General features: G+C 47.7%; 2 protein-coding genes, 1 long non-coding RNA gene and 1 pseudogene across 4 annotated transcripts in view; 3 read left to right on the forward strand and 1 right to left on the reverse strand.

Annotated features, from left to right (window-relative positions):
* The first annotated feature begins 806 nt into the window (after positions 1 to 806).
* LOC101008267 (putative golgin subfamily A member 8F/8G) lies at positions 807 to 7,114 on the forward strand. Its single transcript, XM_031668859.1, has 11 exons — positions 807 to 1,306; positions 1,414 to 1,521; positions 1,716 to 1,803; positions 2,201 to 2,319; positions 2,683 to 2,751; positions 4,086 to 4,161; positions 4,594 to 4,685; positions 5,259 to 5,359; positions 5,442 to 5,542; positions 5,644 to 5,799; positions 5,885 to 7,114. Exons 2-11 carry the CDS (start codon positions 1,414 to 1,416, stop codon positions 6,064 to 6,066), a joined length of 1,092 nt encoding a protein of 363 aa, XP_031524719.1. The 5' UTR covers positions 807 to 1,306; the 3' UTR covers positions 6,067 to 7,114.
* Positions 3,249 to 4,073, forward strand: LOC116275881 (annotated as a pseudogene).
* A 3,818-nt stretch (positions 7,115 to 10,932) lies between the features above and the next one.
* The window catches only part of LOC101015727 (putative GED domain-containing protein DNM1P46), a 29,009-nt gene continuing 16,813 nt past the window's right edge, over positions 10,933 to 23,128 (reverse strand). Inside the window, exon 3 of one of the 2 annotated variants that reach the window (XM_031668860.1) lies at positions 10,933 to 11,631. In XM_031668860.1, the coding sequence (XP_031524720.1) occupies positions 11,584 to 11,631 (48 nt within the window). In that variant the 3' untranslated portion in view covers positions 10,933 to 11,583. The remainder of the gene's footprint in view (positions 11,632 to 23,128) is intronic. The other variant, XR_004185216.1, reaches the window with a different exon arrangement.
* Positions 18,132 to 22,853, forward strand: LOC110743852. The gene is made up of 3 exons (XR_004185217.1): positions 18,132 to 18,397; positions 21,650 to 21,706; positions 22,552 to 22,853. It is a non-coding gene; the product is annotated as an uncharacterized LOC110743852 (long non-coding RNA).

Raw genomic sequence — 23,128 nt, forward strand, 5'->3', positions numbered from 1 at the left:
TCACCCTTCAACCTGGCACTTTGAAAGGTCTTTAGGGAGAGTCCTTTGGGCCCCATCTCAACTCTTATTACAGAAGAGTCCAAGGATCTGGCTGGCCGCCTGCAACAAACACTGCAGTGTATAGAAGAGTTAGAGCAGGCTCTGTCTGCTGTCCCCGCCACACAGGAGGAGAAGGAGATCAGTGTGAGTTCAACCACCTGCCCTGTCCCCTGGGAGCCCGGCTTCGCAGATGGAGGAGTGAGCCTAAAAGTCCCTTCTGCAGGATGGAGTGTCCTGCCCAGAAGGCGGCATGGCCATGTCTCACTGCTTTTGTGTCTGGTTGTTAGAGGCAGCCTGGGGCTGAGTCAGCTGCTGTGGGTGAGTTGGGGGGTGCGGTGGGGAGCACTGGACGTAGAGCTTGGAGGCCAAGTGCCTGCCCTGCCCTTACCTGGCTGTGGTCTTGGCCAAGTCCTAGGTGGGGTATTGGGTACTTGTACTGTGAAGGTACAGAAGAGTACCTTTAGTATGTTACCATTTCTGTAGAGAGAGGAAACCTGTGTGTGTGTGTGTGTGTGTGTGTGTGTGTACATATTATGATAATATACAGAAAACATGTCTGCAAGGGTTCATAAAAAAAACTCAGGAGAGAGCCACAGGGCGGCTGGGAGATACTTCCCTTCTGTACCTTCTGAGTTTTGGACTATACGAATGTGTCATCCTTTCAAAAAGTAAACAAAAGAATAATTGTCGCCTTCCTATCTGTGCCCCCATCCCCAGCAAGAAAAATGGGCTTAGAGAATCGGATAGACCTGGGTGTTCAAATCCCAACTCTGCCTAAGTGATCTTAGGCAAGCGCTTAACCTCAAATACTTCATGATTTTTCATCTACACAATAGAGGGAATCATAGTAACTGTCTCCTATGGTGGTTGTGAGGAGTAAATGGGATTGCTAGCGTGGTGCCTGGTGAAGCACTCCGTAAAGGTTCAGACAGTGCTAGTAATAACAATAGCAATATTATCTGATCTCTCTGGGCCTCTGTTAGCCAGCTGTAAATTCGATCTCTTTCCCTGTCCCTTCCAACTTTACTGAGTTCTTTTAAAAACCAGACCATGGGCTTGGAAATGCCTTGATCTTTACTGACCGAGTTGTATATTGAGCCTAGCCCTAGCCCTTTTAAGGGGCACTGTGTGGAATGGCCCGGGCTCCCCAGGTGGAAACTTCTCACTCTTCACCATCCAGTTCTCAAGCCGCAGTCAAGCACTTATTGAGTGGCAGTTAGAGCAGTCCACACAGGAGAAGGCACGGCTGAAAGCACAGCTGACCCAGGTGAGGTTTTGCAGAGGGAGAGATGTGGAAGGAAAATGATCCCAAGTGGCCAGGAGCAGGTGAGGACCAGTGACAGCCCTTCCTAACTTCTGTGCCCATTCTTGCAGATGAAGGATTCACTTAAACAAGCCCATCTAGAAAGAGATGAATATGCTCAACATCTAAAAGGAGAGAGGGCCCAGTGGCAGCAGAGGATGAGAAAAATGTGGCAGGAGGTGAGGTCTGACCGTTCAGCCCCGCCACCTTAGATAGGTCACTGGATCTTTCTGGGCATCTGTAACATGGGAATATACAGCCAGATGTGGTCATGGGTCTGGGCTTTGTGGAGGTGGGGGCAGAGAGGGAGATGGCAGCCTGTCCAGCCACCAGCCCCTCTCTCTAGGGCGCTTTTCCCCTGTGCTTTGGGCAGGTTTGCACCTTGAAGAAAGAGAAGAAGGATGATACACATCGGGTGGAGGAGCTGAAGAGGAGCTTGTCCAAACTCAAAAACCAGATGGGTAAGATGGGGCTGGTGTTACCTGGGAGCAGGCCTGGCATCAGAGGGCTGTGGAGGGGCTTAGAATGCCCCAGGGAGGTGGGTGGATGGAAGGGCTTTGAGGCAGAGGGAAAGAGGTCTGTGCCGGGAGACAGCAAATCTTGTCATCTCCATGAGCCTCAGTGTCCCCATCAGCAAAGGGGGCCCATTGTCAGCCACTCACAGTGCTCTCCATCTGAAAGTGGTTTGGAAGATTGGCTGCCATCCGGGTGCGAGGAATCATTAGCAGTGAGGCCAAGTTTGGGGAGCCTGAGAGGAGCTGTGCACCAAGAGGAGGGTTTTTTTGTTGTTGTTGTTTGATTTGTTTTGTTTTTGTTTTTGAGAATCCAGAGGCCCTTATTATCTGCTTCCTTTCTCAGCTAAACCCCTGCCCCCGGAGCCCCCAGCAGTGCCCCCTGAGGAGGAGCTGCAGCACCTGAGGAAGGAACTAGAGAGGGTGTCAGCAGAGCTCCAGGCCCACGTGGAAAACCATCAACACGTAAGTCTCCTGAACCAGACACAAAAGGAGAGGCTTGGGAGGCAGGAGGAGAGGCTTCAGCAGCTGGCCGAGCCACAGAGCGGTGTCGAGGAGCTGGTGCGTTGCGCCCCCTGTGGAGCCTGTCCTCCTCCCTAGCCCTCCAGGCCTTTGTTTCCCCACCTGTAAAATGGGGCAGTGTAGCCCTCACGTGAAATGTTACTTCTAAAGGCACCTGTGAGCCAGAGCCCTGCTCTGGTGGCTGTGGGAGAGAGGGGATGATTTTTCTAACATGCCTCCACCCTTCCCGGTGCCATGGGAGGCAGACACCGAGATCTAGGGTCTCCAGCTGCAGTGGGTGGCTGCTGATTCCTTCTCTCTGTCCAGAACAATGAGAACAAGAGCGCACTGCACTTGGAGCAGCAAGTGGAGGAGCTACAGGAGAAGCTGGATGAGGTGAAGGAGACAGTAACCTCTGCCCCATCCAAGAAGGGCTGGGAGGCGGGCACCAGCCTCTGGGGAGGGGTGTGCCAGGCCAGAGGCAGCTGCAGCCTGGGGGCAGGTTACCCCAGCACCCTCCAGGGCAGTCTTGTGACTATTTCTTCCTTCCTGCCTTCTGACTTTTAGAGGTGGGTAGCCCTGGGCTCCTCCCAGGTCTGGAAATCGTCATCTCAGCTAGAGGCATGGAGCCCCCAGTCATAGGGGAAGAGACAGTGGGATAAGAGGCTCCTTATGCCAGGCACGGTGGCTCAGGCCTATAATCCCAGCACTTTGGGAGGCTGAGGCAGGAGAATCACTTGAGGTCGGGAGTTTGAGATCAGCCTGGCCAACATGGTAACATCTCTACTAAAATTACAAAAACAAACAAACAAAACGGGCATGGTGGTGCATGCCTGTAATCCCACCTACTCAGGAGGCTGAGGCATGAGAATCTCTTGAGCCCAGGAGGTGGAGGTTGCAGTGAGCTGAGATTGCACCACTGCACTCTAGCCTAGGCCACAGAGTGACACTCTGTCTCAAAACAAAAAGGCTCCTTATGTTACAACTGGATTCCAGCCTTGGTTCCACTGGTCACCATTCAAGTACTTTGCATCTCTAAGTTTCTGTTTCTTTAACTTTAAAAGAAAGTTAGCATTTTCCTTACAGTGGTGCTGTGGATTAAATGAGATAATACACGGAAAGCACTAGGCCTGTAGCACACTTAGCAGATGGCAGCTGGCTCCCACTGCTTTTCCAGCAGTCTGTGGCCTACAGTTTAAATGGTGAGAAGAGGGTATGAGATTTGAGCCTGGGGAAGGAGGCATAGGGTTCTAGGAAAGGGAGGCAGTCACTTAGGCCTGGAGTAAGGGGCGAGGGTCCTGGGCAGGTGACAGAGCCCCACAGTGCCCTGGAGACCCTATTAATGGGCCCAGAATCTGGAAGCCAGCCACCACGTGCCGTCACACCCACGGTCTTCTTGCAGGTGGAGCTGAAGAGCCAAGAGGCTCAGAGTCTGCAGCAGCAGCCAGACCATTACCTGGGTCACCTGCAGCAGTCCGTGGCCATCTATCAGCAGCAGGTGGCCACCTATCAGCAGCTGACCTCTGAGAAGGAGGCGCTGCACAGGCAGTTACTGCAGCAGACCCAGCTAATGAACCAGCTGCAGCAGCAGGAAGCTTGGGGCAAAGCGGTGGCCGAGATGGCCCGCCAAAAGTTGCAGGAGACCCAGGGGAGGGAGCTGCTGAGGATGGGGCTGTGAGGGGGACGACCTGGCAAACTCCGTGCCTTCTCACTCTTTCCTGGCCCCTTAGGAGCGCCTGGAAGCTTCCAGCCAGCAGAGCCAGCAGCTGAATGCCCCATTGAACCTCACGGCTCTCCCTGGGGAAGGTACGGGAGACGCTCAGAGAAAGAGGAGAGAGCCCCAGGAGGAAGGGGGGACTGTTAGCAGTGTAGGATTGAGGAGTTGGAAGAGACCTTTAGAACAGCTGGTCATTATGCTGACCAGGTGCCTGCACTAAGTTCAGCACCAATATGGCGACCTCCTGGGAGCAGGGGGGGCCACCAAGTTGCCTAAGGATGGCTGAACTGGCCCAGGTCAGAAACGGAGCAGGTCAGAACTCCCAAACCGACCGGTAGTGGGACTGTGCCTGGGCGGTATAGCAAGATCTTGGTTCTTAAAAGTAAAAATAAAGAACAGCAGCTCATTCCTCTCTGGGGAGGGATTGGCTCAGGGTTACACAGTGAGGGTGGAGGCAGAGGTGGGCCCACAGTACCTGCCTTGTTGGGTTGTCTGAGGACACCTCTGGCCACCCCCTACAGGAGATGGAGGAGGACATCTGGACAGTGAGGAGGAGGAGGGTCCTCGGCCCATGCCAAGTGTCCCAGAGGACCTGGAGAGCTGGGAGGCCATGGTGAGCCTGACTCCCCCTGCACCCATTTTGCCACCTTCCTCTGTGGTCCCTGCAAGACCCCTTTATGCTCTTATTTTCCCTGCCTTCTGATTTCTCTGTGCCCTCATCCCTTCCGGGAGCCAGTGGTCAGACCCCATTTCCCCTGTGACCAAAAAGGTGCACTCTCTGGGGCCCCAAGGGAAGGGGTGGCACTCCACCCCTCTGCCCTGTTTCTTCTGTGTATGCCCCTATAAGAATGCTCACGTCTTGCCCTCAGGTGGCATTTTTCAAATCCGCTGGAGCCAGTGCCCAGGAGGAACAGGCACGGTTATGAGAGCGGGTGACAGAGCAGAGGGTGTGCTGCCAGCACCTGGCTTACCCGGTGGCCTCGGCCCAGAAGGAGCCAGAGGCAGCGGTCCCAGCCCCAGGGACTGGGGGCGAGTCTGTGAGTGGGGAGACCCACCGGGGCCTGCAGGAAGTCATGGAGAAGCTGGCCCATGCCAGGACTCCCCTCCAGCTTCTCCATGACTTATTTGAAAATGCCACCTGAGGGCAGGTTGCTGCCGAGATGTGACCCCATTATTTTGGCTCCAGAGCGGCTTTATGGACCACCGGGAGGAGATGGCGGACCTGAGTGAGCTGGTGGAGAAACCCGAACTTCCATTCATCGAATACTGGGGAGAGAGATGCCATCAGTGAGTGGGAGGCCAGGGCAGGGCAGGGAGAGCTGCAGGGCCTTCGGAGGGGCCCCAGCATCTGAGCCCTGTCCTCCCACAGGAATGTTCATCAGCTTCTAACAGAGGCAGGCGGCTGTGCCGAGGATGCAGCAATGGGAGGAGGACATCATCAGGCTGGTCCAGCACAGGGAGGAGATGAAGGTAGGGTGTGCAACATCTCTGAGAGGGTGGGGGTGGGCGTGGGGGTGGGCGTGAGGGTGGGCGGCGGCAGCGGTGTGACAGCTGAGCACCCCTCCCTCCAGGTGAAGCTGCTGGCGCTGCAGGAGATGCTGTTACGGCTTGTGCCGACCACAACAACGAGCTCAGCAAACTCCTGACCTCTTCCCAGAACCCAGCTCATGAGCCCGGTCCAGGAGCCCCAGCCCCCCAGGAGCTTAGGGCTGCCAACCAGCATGGTGGTGAGTAGAGCCCTCAGGCGGGGCGGGCAGGCGGAGCAGGGGGCACTGGCGCTGCACTCAGATCCCCGCCTCCCTCTCTCCAAAGATCTTTGTGAGGTGAGCCTCACCGACAGCGCCGAGACTGGGCAAGGAGAGGCCAAGGAGGGGTCTCCCAACGACAACCCTACTGCACAATCCATCGTTCAGGACCAGCAGGAGCACCCAGCCTTGGGCAGCAACCTCTGCGTGCCATTCTTTTGCTGGGCTTGGCTGCGGAGAAGGAGATAAACATCACCATCATCAAAGAGCTGGTCAAGACATTTTTTAAAAAGAAACAAAGTTATGGGGTTAATCTACACAATTCATTTACTTCATTTGAATGTTAGAGCCACTCTTATTTGTGTTTCTAATTTATAGTTTAAGTTTATTTGTAAAAAGTTAAAAAAGAGTGGGTCTCTGTGGCCTTCACTGAGGTTCACTCTGGCATCCTTTAGCATTTTTCTTTTTTAATTTCATAATTGTAGGTCATTAGCATGCATATCGAGTTTGCCCTTACGTGGTGGGAGTTCAAAATGGACTTAAAGTCCTGTTCTTGCCTTTTATTTTCTGAACTTGCCACTTTTGCATTCTTTGAGTTCAGTTTAAAGACAGTTACTTTAAGTCCATTTTAAAACCTCGGGCTAGAAATCGGACCACTGTTAATTAGCCATATTATTTGGTCTAATGTTTTTTCTTTATCTTCTGAAACTGGGTTTATCTAATACATGGATAAATTATTTCAAAGGTACTTTTATCATTGAAATAACTTCACTTTTACCCTGATAAACATCAGTGACTAGGCATGACCTTCAGATAGTGTTTAGCATCTGTGACCAATCTGACCATACTGTGTTCATCAGGTGCCGATGGGTTAAATCACACGCTGGCGTATTTCAGCTGAATGTCCGTCTGGAAAATAAATTTACTGTATTAACTGAAATTCCACTCTTTGTGTAGGTATTTGGCATATATTTAAGAAACAGCTAAAAAGAATGGAAATCGTAGGACAATAACTTAAGTCTTTCTTCAAAGTGCACGCAGTCTTTTGCGATACCTCATTCAGCCAAGTATTTGTGCTCTTCCTCATTCAGTGTAAGGCAGCTTTCGATTTGCTTAGAAGGCAACATTGGAAGGTTAGAGTTCATCAGAAACATAGAATTTTACAATGTGATTTCAACTGAATAAATTTGAATTTCTGTAGGAAGAATCAAAACACCTATTTAAAGATTGCAATATATAGTAATCATTTTTAAAGTATTTGATTAAACCTGATAGGTTTTCCAGAAATGAAAAAAAACAAAATGAGCTCTAAAACCAAAGCTGACTTTTAGGAATTTGAAAATGTAAATCAGCCCTATCCATAATTTAGTTAGTCTAAAATCTTATCTTAAAGAGTCATTTTTAAAACAATATAACTATTAAAAAATGTAACTGCTATCTTAATGTTCTGAAATAAGTTAAAACATTTTAAAATATGAACACTGTAGTTTAAAAGAAGCAAATGTTGGGAAGGAAAAGCAAAGAAAGAAATGCCAATTCCAGCCCAAAGCTTTATTTGTCAAGTTTTCTTAGAATGAATTTTACCAATTTATGAATTCCTGTAAACAGAATGTATAAGGAAATACTGAAAGACCTTTGCCTAAAGTGGCATTATTGACTGCTGGTGTGATGCTACTGTAATGTAATAAATGATTTAATTGTTGCAAAGTGCTGTTTTTTCCTTAAAATTTTATTTTGCGTGTCTTGAAAACTATGATATTAAAGGTATTGATACTGTGCAAATGCTGGGCATGCTTGGCATGAGATAATCTTTCATTTTTATAAAATTGTAATATAACTATGCAGGTGTTTATTAAAAGAACACAAAACAAAATGTTATGGGATTAAAGTTATGGGGTGAAAAAGTTATGGGATAAAAAAGTAAAAAAGTTGTGGCAAAAAAGGAGAAAAAAGTTTTATGGGAAGTTACTAAAAAAAACTTACGAAAAAGAAGTTATGGGATTTTAAAGTCATGGGACAAAAATGAAAATTAAAAGCAGGCCCCTGACAGCAAGCCCTGGAGAGGCAGGGCCGGAGTCTCCACCGCCACCGTGTCCCTGCCACCGCTTACAGTCACCCCTTTACAATTAGGGTAGCAAGACAAGACCTCTGTCTAATGCGGAAAGACAAACAGACCCTTTGCCACCTTGACCAGGGCTGAGTCCTTACATTTCTGGATGACGATGATTGTTATTTAAGAGCCAGAGGCTGGTGGAGTTGGTTTGTTTGGAGGAGGCCTGATGGCCTCCTTTCTCTCACCATAGCAACTTCTCCCTCAGTGGGGCTCCCAGCTTCTTATTCAGAGAGGTAGCTGAGGCAGGACAGTGGGGCTAACTGTGGACCAGGCAAGGGCACGGGCTGCTGGGGTGACCCCCCTTCCCTGGTGTACTTATTCTGTCTGTGTAACGTTTTGTATATTCCAGCGGGTAGGGCCGCCCCTGTATCGGACCTAGTGGAGGTTGGAACTGACATACGGGGAGGAGGTTCTAATAATTATTTGTGGCTGGGAAACTTATTTATTGCTAGCATAGTACAGAGGAAGGAGGCGGGGATGGGGTCGTGGCTCCGTAGTGATGCGACTCCTGTTTATTTTGCTTTTTATTTTGGAATAAACCGATTTAGCCATACTCCTCGGCCTGGTGTGTTCCCGTTTCCCTCACTGGGTCCTGGAGTTTGTGCCACCGAAGGAGGAGCCCCAGAGTGTCTTGAGCATGTCCAGCTAGGCTGTTGGGGACCTTCCAGGCCTGTTACCTGTATGCTGCCTGGTGGCGCCTGGGGGATTCCACGGGGACTGCCATGGTGCCTATGGGGTGCAGTCCGGCCCTGACAGCCAACAGGCTCAGAAGCCTGATCTAGCGGTGGCCGGGAAGACAGGTACCAGCACCTAAGGGCACTGACTTCCACCCAGCCCAGGCGCCTTCCATTCCGTCCCCGTGCCTCCTCTCCTGTCTGCCTGGTGGCCTCTGTCTGTCCTCCCAGGTGCCGGCTGCCTCAGGCTGAGTTCATGGCCCTGCCTGAGGTGTGGAGCCAAGCTACAGGATAAGAGCCAGAGGCTCAGGAGGCTTTCCAGGAAGAGTGAACCTTGGAAAGGGGTATGTCCTTTCACTGCTCCCAACAGCACCTAGAAATGGCTTGGCCTTTCCCTCCCCTGAGCTCACAGAGAACACAACCAGCAGGGAGACACATTTCCCAAAATGGGTTTGGTTCTCAGCCGAGGACAGCAGGACTGGTAGAGACTGTCCAGGCCACACAGCTGCCTGCACAGCACTCCCATGTGCCCGGAGGTAGAGGCGGGGGAGGAGGGATGGCAGGAGCTGTCAAATGAAGCCAGGCAGGACAAGGGAGGGCTCACTAGAGGTGCTGCACTTTGGAGGGGGCAATGTCGGGGACAGCTTTTCTCTTGTTAAACCCCTAAGACCTCATGAACCTATTGACTGTCTATACAAAACTATTGATTGCGTGTTAGAATTATTAATGTGTGTATATATATATCTACTCATATATATATCTATATATGTGTATATATATATATGTATATATATATGTGTATATATGTATATATATATGCTCATATGTATATATATATCATATATATATATATATATCTATATATGTGTATATATATGTATATATGTATAATAATATATATAATAATGTATATATATATACATATATATATGTATGTGTATATATGTATGTGTGTATATATGTATGTGTGTATATGTATGTGTATATATGTATGTGTATATATGTATGTGTATATATATGTATGTGTGTATATGTATGTGTGTATATGTATATATAATATATGTAATATATATATGTATGTGTGTATATGTATGTGTATATGTGTATGTGTATATATGTACATACATGTATTTATAGATATTTATAGAACTGGGCAGGGGCATACCACAGAGGGGGGCACACGTTTTCAGCCACAGTCACACCTGGAGGTGTCAGCTCACCACTACAGCAGACCAAGTCACAGATGAAGGGGGCTGGCTTTGGGGCTGAGGGAGCCACTGTCAAATCACAGAACAGCCACCAAGGCAGGCCTGGAAAGGGAGGTCTCTGAGAAGAGGACGGATCTGTTTAGAGGTCAAAGGGGGGCCTGGGGCTCTCAGGACCGGATGGACTTGCCAGACCCGATCGGCTGGCAGTTGGAGAGAAAGCAGAGAGAAAACAGGAGAGAGAAAAGTGAGCAGAGAGCTGGTGAGGCAAGTGCAGAGCACAGGTGTGCCACAGCAGCTGTGGGAGGGTCAGGGAGGGGAGGGCGCAGGTGTGGGTGTGGCAAGCTTCCTGGAAAAGAGAGGCTGGAAGGTAAAGGGGAGGATGATCAAGGGAGGACCTGGAGCTTCACAGGTGGTGCCTGGGGGCTGCGGCGGCCCTCCCTACCCCACACACGCTGGCCTCGTCCACGGCACCCAGGCAGTGCACCCACCGGTCAGACCAGTGCTCGGCCCCCTCGGGCTTCCCTCTTCTCTGGTCACCCTGTCTTCTAACCCCTGGTCCGGGACCACCTCTCACCTTGGGGAGCCCAACGCAGCAGCCACCAGGCCTGATAGAGAAGGAACACTGCTTGAACCAGGATGATGAAGCTAAAAGTGATGGATGGCTGGAGTGATCGCTGGAGCCCCCTCTGGGCAGTCAGAAAGCCCAGCACCCTCTGAAGGCACCCTGTGAGAGGCAGGGAGGGCAGGCAGCTGGATGCCACTGGCTGTAGAATTGTAAGTCTAAGAGGGGAGCCTCAGCTTGTTGGGGGTTGCAGGTCGCGTAAGTGAGGCTGGGCCCTTCCTGTTGGGAAAAGCAGAAGAGGGAGAGTCCACGGCAGGGGAGGTGGGTGGGCTTGCTGGGAGGAGCTCAGCCGGGACACCAGGCACTGTGGTCCCATTGGCTGAATAGCAGAGGCGACCTCTAGGAGCAACAGGCCAAGGTGTGTGAGCCTGCTGGCCGGCGATAGTGCTTCAGCGGGGACCAGGGACCCTGCCTTCCGTCACACGCTGGCAGCTATGATGGGACCTGGGAGGGAGGGAAGGGGGCTGTGTGTCACCGCCTGGCCTGTGAGGTGTGTTGTGGGTTGACCGTGTGTACGGGACTCTCGAAGTTTTATCCTGGATCACCACTGGGTTGCCGACAGATAGAGGAGGTGGGACCCTGACTCTCACCCCTGCTCTGCAGTGGATTTGGCTCTCAGCACTCCCAGGCTGGGAGCCGGATACTCTGCCCTGGCAGCATGACTCAGACTGCACAACAGGTACAGCGTGCCCCGGATGACATTTCTAGGCCTCTGGTGGCCTCAGAGTGCAGCCCCACACACAACCCCCTCCCAGCTCTCAGCACTTACACCATAAACCACGAGCTCTCTGACAGTTCCAGAGAGCACCCACGTCTGCCAGCTTGGGTCTGGAGCCTGTTCCAAGAGCCCCCAGGCTCAGCCATTGGGGATGGGGGGCTTTGGGGCCATTGGTGCCAGCCCTGGTACCTGCGTCTGGCAAGGACGCTCTGCACCTGCAGCCCGGAGTTGTCCACGGGCCCCTGTGTGTGTGTATGCTGACGGTGGGCGTGTTCATGTCACCAATGACGCTAAGTGCCTCCTTCAGTACATGTTGCATATGCAGCACCTCGTCCTGCTGCTGTGCCTGCTCTGCTGACTCCTCCATCAGCGTGTTCTGGTCCCCACACGAGTACAAGGACAGGACTCCTGGTTGTCCTGCAGGTTCAATTTCAGGATGCCAGGGTGGACAGCAGCTCTGAGAAGATGAACTCCTTGGTCTGAGAGTGGGCAAAGAGGGAAGGAGGTTGGGACCTGATGCCTGTGCTGCCCTGGCCTCCTGCCGGGCCCTGCTGGGACTGTGTGCTGGACTTGGAGCCCTGAGTATGGCTTTTCAGACGCGGCTTCTACACCGCTTAGACTCAAAGATCTGCCTCCCTACCGCCCTTTTCTCACTCAGATAGGGACACTGAGGTCCAGAGGAAAAGTCACCCACCCGCCCAAGGTCACAGGTCTGGGAGGGGATCCAGGACCTATCATGCCACCAGGATGCCCATCTACTTAGTTTTTCAAAAAAATTTTTTTGGAGGTAGGATCTCGCTCTGTCACTAGGCTGGAGTACAGTGGGCAAGATCACCGCTCACTGCAGCCTCAGCCTCTTGGGCTCAAAGTGATCCTCCAATGTCAGCCTGTCGAGTAGCTAGGACTATAGGCATGTGCCACCACCAAGCCCAGCTATTTTTAAAATTTTTGTGTAGAGACCAGTCTCACTATGTTGCCCAGGCTGGTCTTGAACTCCTGGGCTCAAGCTATCCTCCCGACTTGGCCTTCCAAAGTGCTGGGATTACAGGCATGGGCCACTGTCCTCAGTACCACATTATATTTCTATGAGACAGCTCTGGTCTAGACCGTGCCTCCCTCCTTGGACCTGGTCCCATAGGATTGGTCTGCATCTCCCTCAGACCAACATGGCCACCTGCATCCCCAGTGCCACAGGAGCCCCCTGCCCCCCTGAGGCGGTGCATGCATGTTGTTGATCATGACGTGCATGATGGTCTTGGGCATGACACCAACCACGAGGTCCCACATGGTCTTGTGGACAATGGCCATGTAGGAGTCCACCAGGTTCTGGGTGGTTTCCATTTGCTGTTCCAGCAAGTCCATGGAGTTCATGAAGCTGTGAGAACCATTCTCGTCAGCCTTGCTGTCCGGTCATGGAGAACACAAGGGCATCAGGGTGGCCAGGCCATGCAGCCAGGCTCCAGGAATCCCCAGGATCTCAGCCCCTCCAAGGGTACCTGGAACCCTGAGGCACAGAGAGAAGCAACTGGGCTGAACATGCACCGAGCTTCCCACACGCTCCTGACAGCTTCAGGTCTCTTTCTCAGGACCCGAGACTCCCTCTGATTCAGTCTCGTCTTAATTCTGACTCTAGTGCCCAGAATTTGCCTCAAGTTATCAATCCAGAAATTGGAAAAGAACATCTCCAGGTCCCTGGCTTGATGACCTGACCAGAGGTTGTGCCAGGCTGCAGACGCCTGGCAGGAGGCAAGAAAAGGACACACTCAATTTCCCCTTGTCCTGGGAGGCCCACGTGCCAACACTGCTACCGCCTCTGCCACCAGGGAACACGGCAAAGTAGACACACACAGAGAGGAAAACGGGAAGGGTTGAGTGAACCTGGGACACTGCACCCCGACTTTAACGTGTTGTTGAATTCAATTAGCTAATATTTTGTTGAGGATTTTTGCATCAATATTCATCAGTGATATTGGCCTGTAGTTTTCTTTTTTGGATGTATCTTTGGTTTTGGTATCAGGGCGATACTAGCCTTGTAGAAAGAGTTTGGAAGTTTTCCCTCCCTCTCTAGTTTTGGAATTGTTTGGGTAAGGTTGGTATTAGTTCTTCTTTAAATATTTGCTAGAATTCAGCAGTGAATCCTCAGGTCCCAGGCTTTTCTTTGCTGGGAGACTTTTTATTACCGCTTCGATCCTATTATTTGTTATTGGTCAGTTCAGGTTTTGGATTTCATCATGGTTCAATCTTGGTAGGCTGGATGTGTCTGGAAATTTATCCATTTTTAGTACGTTTTCCTATTTCTGTGCATATAGTTTGTGATGATAGCCACTAGTGATCCTTTGGGTTTTTGCAGTATCAGTAGTCATGTTTCCTTTTGTCAATGTTGTTTATCTTCTCAAAAAACCAACTTTTTTATTTTTTTGACACAGAGTCTTGCTCTGTCATCCAGGCTGGAGTGCAATGGTGTAATCTCGGCTCACTGCAACCTCTGCCTCCCAGGTTAAAGCGATTCTCCTGCCTTAGCCTCCCGAGTAGCTGGGATTACAGGTGTGCACCACCACACCTGGCTAATTTTTGCATTTTTAGTAGAGACGTGGTTTCACCTTGTTGATCAGGCTGGTCTTGAACTCCTGACCTCGTGAGCCACCCACCTCGCCCCCCCCAAAGTGCTGTGATTATAGGCATGAGACACCATGCCCAGCCCACAGTTTGTTTTTAAATTTTTTTACTTTTTTTTTTTTTTTCTTTAGAGACAGGGTCTCATTCTATTGCCCAGGCTGCAGTGCAGTGGTGCAATCATGGTTCACTGTAACCTTGAACACCTAAATTCAAGAGATCCTCCCACCTCAACCTCATGAGTAGCTGGGCCTACAAGCCTGCACCACCACACCTGGCTAATTTTTCTAGTTTTTGTAGAGACATGGTTTTGCTGTGTTGCCCAGGTTGGTCTTGAACTCCTGGCCTCGAGCAATCCTCCTGCCTTGGCCTCCCAAAGTGCCAGGATTACAGGCATGAGCCACCATGCCTGGCCTATATATACATTTCCTGTTCCATGTTATATAAAGTATGCTGTATGCAGCCTTCTGGAATTTCTTTTTTTCCCTTAATAGTAGGAGTCACACAGTTGGAAGTAAAGCACTCCTCAGCAAGTGTAAAAGAACAGAAATTATAACAAACTGTCTCTCAGACCACAGTGCAATCAAACTAGAACTCAGGATTAAGAAACTCAATCAAAACTGCTCAAGTACACGGAAACTGAACAACGTGCTCCTGAATGACTACTGGGTACATAATGAAATGAAAACCAGAAATAAAAATTAATGCTGAAACCAATGAGAACAAAGATACAACATATCAGAATCTCTGGGACACATTTAAAGAAGCAGTGTGTAGAGGGAAATTTATAATAAATGCCCTGAGAGAAAGCTGGAAAGATCACAATTGACACTAACATCACAATTAAAGAACTAGAAGCAAGGCAGCAGCATTCAAAGAAAACTGTAAAGGCAAAAATAACTAAGATCAGAGCAGAGACTGAAGGAGATAGAGACACAAAAAACCCTTAAAAAGCAAGTAGATCAAAGGCTGGTTTTGAAAAAGATCAACAAAATTGATAGACTGCTAACCAAGACAACAAAAGAAAGAGAAAGAATCAAATAAATGCAACAAAAAATGATAAAGGGATATCACCACCAATCCCACAGAAATACAAACTACCATCAGAGAATACTATAGAAACACCTCTGCAAAATAAAGCTAGAAAATCCTAAAAGAATGGATAAATTCCTGGGCAGCATACACTCTCAAGACTAAACCAGAAGAAGTTGAATCCCTGAATAGACCAATAACGAAGCTCCTGAAATTGAGGTAATAATTAATAGCCACCACCAGCAAAAAAGTACAGGACCAGATGGATTACAGCTGAATTCTACCAGAGGTACAGGAGGAGCTAGTACCATTTTTCTGAAATTATTCCAATTAATGAAAGGAGGAATCCTCCCTAACTCATTTTATAGAGGCCAACATTATCCTAATACAAGCCTGCCAGAGACACAACAAAAGAATTTACTAAACCAATATCCCTTGATGAACATCTATGCAAAATCACTCAATAAAAAAATGCAGACAAACCAAATCCAGTAGCACATCAAAAGCTTATCCTGCATGATAAAGTAGGCTAAAATAGCCGGATGCAGTAGTTCAACATATGCAAATCAATAAATATAATCCAGCATATAAAGCAGAACCAAGACAAAACCACATGATTATCTCAATAGATGCAGAAAAGGCCTTTGACAAATTCAGCAACAACCCTTCATACTAAAACTCTCAATAAATTCATTGTTGATGGAATGTATCCTCAAAATAATAAGAGCTATTTATAATAAACCCACATAATATCATACTGAATGGGCAAAAACTGGAAGCATCCCCTTTGAAAACTGGTACAAGAGAGGGATGCCCTCTCTCACCACTCCTATTCAACATAGTGTTGGAAGTTCTGGCCAGGGCAATCAGGCAAGAGAAAGAAATAAAGTGTATTCAATTAGGAAAAGAGGAAGTCAAATTGTCGCTGTGTGCAGATGACATGATTGTATATTTAGAAAACCCCATTGTCTCAGCCAAAAATCTCCTTAAGCTGATAAACAACTTCAGCAAAGTCTCAGGATGCAAAATTAATGTGCAAAAATCAGAAGCATTCTTATACACAATAACAGAAAATCAGAGAGCCAAATTGTGAGTGAACTCCCATTCACAATTGCTTCAAAGAGAATAAAATACCTAGGAATCCAACTTACAAGGGATGTGAAGGACCTCTTCAAGGAGAACTATAAACCACTGCTCAAGGAAATAAAAGAGGACACAAACAAATGGAAGAACATTCCATGCTCATGGATAGGAAGAATCAATATCATGAAAATGGCCATACTGCCCAAGGTAATTTATAGATTCAATGCCATCCCCATGAAGCTACTAATGACTTTCTTCACAGAATTGGAAAAAACTAAAGTTCATATGGAACCAAAAAAAAGCCCACATTGCCAACACAATCCTAAGTCAAAAGAACAAAGCTGGAGGCATCATGCTACCTGACTTCAAACTATACTACAAAGCTACAGTAACCAAAACAGCATGGTACTGGTACCAAAACAGAGATATAGACCAATGGAACAGAACAGAGCCCTCAGAAATAATACCACACATCTACAGACATCTGATCTTTGATAAACCTGACACAAACAAGAAATGGGGAAAGAATTCCCTATTTAATAAATGGTGCTGGGAAAATTGGCTAGCCATAAGTAGAAAGCTGAAACTGTATCCCTTCCTTACATCTCATACAAAAATTAATTCAAGATGGATTAGAGACTTAAATGTTAGACCTAAAACCATAAGAACCCTAGAAGAAAACCTAGGCAATACCATTCAGAACATGGGCAAGGACTTCATGTCTAAAACACCAAAAGCAATGGCAACAAAAGCCAAAATTGACAAATGGGATCTAATTAAACTGAAGAGTTTCTGCACAGCAAAAGAAACTACCATCAGAGTGAACAGGCAACCTACAGAATGGGAGAACATTTTTGCAATCTACTTATCTGACAAAGGGCTAATATCCAGAACCTACAAAGAACTCAAACAATTCTACATGAAAACAACCCCACCAAAAGTGGGCAAGGATATGAACAGACACTCCTCAAAAGAAGACATTTATACAGCCAATAGACACATGAAAAAATGCTCATCATCACTAGCCATCAGAGAAATGCAAATCAAAACCACAATGAGATATCATCTCACATCAGTTAGAATGGTGATCACTAAAAGTCAGGGAAACAACAGGTGCTGGAGAGATGATGGTAAAATTGAACACTTTTGCACTGCTGGTGGACTGTAAACTAGTCACCATTGTGTATGCGTGCCATTCCACAAGGCTGTGGTACTAAAATACTATTCTTGGACCCAGTCATCCCATTACTGGGTATATACCCAAAGGATTATAAATCATGCTGCTATAAAGACACATAATATATGTTTATTGTGACACTATTCACAATAGCAAAGAGTTGGAACCAACTCCAAATGTCCATCAATGACAGACTGATTAGCAAAATGTGGCACATATACACCATGGAATACTATGCACATAAAAGGATGAGTTCATGTCCTTTACAGGGGACATGGATGCAGTTGAAACCATCATTCTCGAAAACTATCGCAACAACAGGTTCCAAACACCACATATTCTCACTCATAGGTGGGAACTGAACAATGAGAATTACTGCATGAACGGAACATTCCCACACTAGCCTGTTGTGCGGAGGAAGCGGAGGGATAGCTTAGGATATAGCTAATGTAAATGATGAGTTAATGGGTGCAGCACACCAACATATGTAAACATATGTAACAAACCTGCACGTTGTGCACATGTACCCTAGAACATGAGGTATAATAATAATAAAAAAACTAACTAACTGAAAACATAAAACATCAGCAACCCGATGTCACCAATAAAAAGACAAACAGCACACAGCCTTCATGACCCTATTTTGCCGACAGTCCATCGAAGGTCAATCAGCCTGAACTTCAGGCAGTGCTCTGTTCCCTTTGGGAGACACACACACACACACACACAGAGTTGGTGGTTATGCCGCCCTGAGGCTACAGTAGGTGAGTGTGATGAAGGGACCAGATGGGTCAGGCAGAAAGGTGCTGGGTTAAGGGAGGAGGGGGCAGCCGGGGCGACGCTGTGGTAGGACTGTAGGTGACTTGGCGTGATCCTCGGGGCGGGTGCTTGAGGGGCGAGGGCTTAGGGCCACGGGCGGGCGGGGATGGGCAGCCCTTCCTGCGGGGGCTGTGGTGTTGCTGTTCTGTTGCCCTTGCCGCAGCTTGACAGGAGTCACTCCTCCTGCCCAGGTGGAGCTGGGTTACAAAGTGAGCAGCCCCCCAGGCCGCCACACAGCTCCTGCCAAGGCCTTCGTGCCCCTGCCATTTTCGAGTGATGCTCCCAGGAGGCTGGAGGAGGCGGGGAGAGGCGGAGCTGGGAGAGCTCTGCAGGGCGGCCCCGCGGGTGGTCACGGCCGTGACAGCGGCTCCGGAGAGTCTCCCGTTCCGCGCCCCTCCCGCCGGAGATGAGGGGAAGATGTCCGTGTCCCGGCTCAAGGCCAAACTGAAGTTGCTGGCATCTGTCTTCCACAAGAACCAGGAGCCCGCAGCCGCTGGCTCACGCTCCACAGCAACATGACGGTGAGGCGCCCTGCCCAGGCCTCGCGGGGCAGGGTGAGGGCGGAGAGGGGGCGCCTGGGGTCCCGGAACAAAGGGGTGCCTGCCCGGGAGAGACCCCGGATCCCCGCCCCTTTCTCCCGCGATTAGCCCGGCCCGCCCCCGGGACTGAGGGAGGCTTGGGTGGGAGGAGGCGGAGGCCGCGTCTCTCCGGCTCCTGGCGGGGGGCAGGGTGGGGGCTGCCGGCCCGTCTCGGCACCTGTCGCCGCGCCCAGAGGTGGGAGCCCGTGGTGGCCGGAGCCCTCTCGGGAGCCAGGGTCGAACGAGTCAGCCGGCCTGCTCCGGGGACCGCGACAGGGCGGTGCAGAGCGGCTCCGGCGTTTTTTGAGCCCAGGCGGGGAAGGGGAAAGGCCTTTAAGCTTTTCGGTGTTTCGGCCGGGCGCAGTGGCTCATCGTAATCCCAGCACGTTGGGAGGCCCAGGCGGTCAGGAGTTGGAGACCAGCCTGGCCAACATGGTGAAACCCTGTCTCTACTAAAATATACAAAAATTAGCCGGGCGTGGTGACAGGTGACTTAATCCTGGCTCCTTGGGAGGCAGAGGCAGGAGAATCCTTTGAACCCGAAGGGCAGAGGTTGCAGTGAATCGAGATCGAGCCCTTGCACTCAAACTTGGGGGATAAGAGCGAGACTTCAGTCAAAAAAAGTTTTCTTTTCCTTTTGTTTTTTTGTTTGTTTGTTTTGAGACAGGGTCTTACTCTGTCACCCAGGCTGGAGTGCAGTGGCGGGATCTTGGCTCACTGCAGCCTATGTCTCTTGACAGTCCACGGGTTAAAGCGATTCTCCTGCATCAACCTCCTGAGTAGCTGGGATTACAGGCGCCGGCCACCACGCCTGGCTAACTTTTGTGTCTTTAGTAGAGACGGGGTTTTACCGTGTTGGCCAGGCTGGTCCCAAACTCCTGACCTCAAATGACCCACCTCTGCCTCCCAAAGTGCTGGGATTCCTTCAACCCAATCAAGTTGACACTCAATGTTAACCATCACAGGTGTCTTCAGAATTGTCACTCTTTTCTGCTGTGGCCTCCCTCTCCTGGTTTGCAGACTCATGCTCATCCTGTGGCACCAGGGTGGGGAGGTGCTGGCAGGAGAGCTTTCTAGCTCCTGAGTTAAAAGGCAGAGATAGTGTCTCTTTCAAGATTTTGCTGCTGTGTTGAGTGATATTAAAAACATTGTCTTTTTTCTCTGGTTTTCACACTCATAGTAAGAGGCCATCAAGAGAGGCTTCCTATATGGGAGGGTGATCCTTACCAACTGTAGCTGGGAGAAGTACACTAAAGAATGTTAGATTGTTCTGGAAAAAAGTGGTCCTTCCATTATTTGGATTGGGTTTGTGGCTTTGTCAAGCCCAGCAGTCTGATTCCCTCTGCTTTGTGTCTTCCAGCATGTATGTCCCTGTGGTTTTGGTTCACTCAGGGTATTCTCCTTGTATGCTGTTATTTTTTTTGCTGCTGCGGCAGACTTACTCTTTTTAATAAAATACTGTCATTTTGGTGGGAAGACCAGGCCACATTTTGGAAGGAGGACCAGGCCACATCTTGAAATGAGATTCATCTTAGGAGTTCACAACCCTAACTCACTTTTTGTTTTAAATTACTTACCCTTTTTGAGGGGTGGGGACTCAGCTTTGTCGTTTGTAAAATGAAAGAGAGTAACTGGGCTGATGGTTACAGACATGGATGCATGTCAGAATCACCTCAGAGAGTTTTTTAAAAACAGATTGCCCCCAGCACTTCGGGAGGCCGAGGTGGGCAGATCGTGAGGTCAAGAGATGGAGACCATCCTGGCCAACATGGTGAAACTCTGTCTCTACTAAAAATACAAAATTAGCTGGGCATGGTGGCACACGCCTGTAGTCCCAGCTACTCGGGAGGCTGAGGCAGGAGAATCACTTGAACCCAGGAGGCAGAGATTGCAGTGAGCCAAGATTGTGCCACTGCACTCCAGCCTGGCAACAGAGCAAGACTCTGTCTCAAAAAAACAAAAACATAAACATAAACAGAATCTCTGGGTAGGCTTTGAAATGAGCATTTCAAAAATGCTCTTTCAATCACTGGCGCAACCAAAGTCTTTGGGACTTTTAGGCTAAGTATATATTCTTTAGATACCCAGAATAGTTTGATTTGGAATGTATCAATTTAGGGAGATGAAAAAGGGGCGAATTATGTTTTGGAAGCTGCTGCTTGCTTCCTTTTTCCATTTAGATTTTAGAAGACAAAGAATGTCTAAAGAGATGCAGATTTAAAGGAAATACAAGTTAATTCTGCATGGGTATGTTTATCTACATGGCATTCTCCAGCTCACTAATCCAGAAGAGTTCTAACACCCTCTGTGATCATGGGTTTGTTTTTCTTAAGTATTCCTCCATCAGAGTATCCCAGAACAGATGCTTAGAAAGTGCTGAGACCTTTGCTGGTCTTACTGGATCTCTGGATCCTAGTTTCTTGATCTTCTACATATTCTGAGTTCTAACCTGTACTGGCCTTTGTGGTTAAAGATGCATTTATATACTGTGCCATGACCAGTATCTTATGAGCTTATCTTTTGAACTCGGCCCAAACTGAGTATGAAGGCCCTTCCTAAAACTCCATTAAATTCATTTCTAAACTTGATCATTGTAAATTGTGTCAGTTGGTAAATTCTGTCTTGTAGAGAGGTATTATGTAGTAAATAACATGTTTTTAAAACGAAAATTTGCTTTTTACTAAGGTAGTAATCATTTCATAATTCTTAGTTTTGTGAAGGGTCTATAAATAAGACATCTGATCTTTTAAAATGAAAGGGAATTGAATTTATGTAATGATTCAGGCTTTTCAAAGTTAAAAAGGTAGTTATTTTAAGGAATGGATAGTTTGTGATATTTATTTTAAGTAAGATAAGCAATTGATCTTATACACATAGCCATGTAAGTAAAATGTTTTCTTATTTTAAATTAGATTCTGTTTTAACAATTTTTTTGGTTTTGCTTTATATCTGACTGCTTTTCTTTATTCCTAATTCTTTTATTTTTTTGTTTTGTTTTTAAAAGCTGATAACTGTTGTTTGTCAAATCATAGTTGGATTTAAAAATAAACATTTAATGTTAATAAACTCTCTGGTAGCGGCACTGCAGTGACAGATGGTTGAGAGTTTGTCCCTAAAGCTATGGCACCAGTCTTCTAATGGACTTAGCCTGTATTCAGCCTGTGTAACCCTGGCAGATTCTTTCTCTTATTTCAGAATGGGACAACAGAAGAAGTGACTTCAGAGGAAGAGGAAGAAGAGGACACAGCTGAAGTAGGTATTTTATATAAGAATGACATTTCATAAATGTCCTCATTTTTGATTTGAGGAACTCTCTAAATCTCCTTTGTAAACTACTATTAATGTGGAAAAATTGAAAGCACATTGTATTTGGAATGGAGTATAATTTCTCAACTCTCTTTTACCTCTACCTGATGATACACTTTTGAGCAAATAGCTTTATCTAAATTCTTTGGGTTTGATTTTCTGGAAAACAAAAGCTCTTAACTTTTAGCACCAAGGCTTTATTTATATTTAATACTAATCAGTCCTTCGCCTGCATTTGGTTATTTTTTAGGAAGAGGAACGACTAAGTTTAGAAAATGTTATCTTTGCATAAAAGGAGAGTTTGAGAACATGTTAGGAACTATGCACCAGAGGTAGTAACACTGTCTCTTGTTGAAAAATCATCAAAGAATTTCCTGTTAGTCTGTTTTATGCTGCTATAACAGAATACCAGAGACTGGGTGATTTATAAAGAACACACATTGATTTTCTGACAGTTCTGGAGACTGGGAAGTTCAAGATGGAAATACCAACATTTGGTGTCTGAGGACCTTCTTCTTGCATCCTCACATGGTAGAAGGCAGAAGGGCAGGAGAGCAAGCTAGTCCCATGTGTGAAGCCTCATTCATCAGGGCCTTAATCCCATTAAGGAGGAAGGAGCTCTCTTGGCCTGATTACCTCTTAAAGGTCCTACCTTTTAATATCATCACATTAGAAACACCTGAATTTTGAAGGGAACCCATTCAAACGGTAGCAAATTTAGTAGAGCAAATTCCAAAGAGATTGAGCCTAGGCCAGTTGTCAGTCATGGGTATAATTTTACATGTTTTCAGGCTCTGAAGCTTTGCATTGACATTCAGATTTTGCAACAAAGATCTGTGTCTCTGGATTGACCAAATAGAAGGTATGTGAATGTTATGGTCTTGATTGTTTTAAAAGATATTTTCTGTTTGGGGTCTTATAATTAATTTAGGCTTTCATTTTCTTGGTTTGGAAATTATTAATCTAAAATATACTTTAGAGTGCTTCAGAACTAAAGATGTAGTGTTGTAGGCTTGTTGTTGTTTGTTTGTTTGTTTGAGACAGGGTGTCGCTGTCACCCAGGCTGGAGTGCAGTAGCATGGTCACGGCTCACTGCAACCTTGAACTCCTGGGTTCGAGCAGTCCTCATGAGTAGCTGGGACTACAGGTGGGTGCCACACGTTCAGCTAATTTTTTAAATTTTCTGTAGAGTTTGAGTCTTGCTCTGTTGCCCAGGCTGGTCTTGAACTCCTGGCCTCAAGTTATCCACCACCTTGGCCTCCCAAAGTGCTGGGATTACATGCATGTGCCACTGCGCCTGGCTGTAAAGCTTGTTTTATGCGTCTGGGAGTAAAAATACTTCTTAAAATTGTCCAATTAGAATGAGAG

Source organism: Papio anubis, chromosome 7, assembly GCF_008728515.1.
Source record: "Papio anubis isolate 15944 chromosome 7, Panubis1.0, whole genome shotgun sequence".
In the NCBI taxonomy this organism is placed as follows: domain Eukaryota; kingdom Metazoa; phylum Chordata; class Mammalia; order Primates; family Cercopithecidae; genus Papio; species Papio anubis.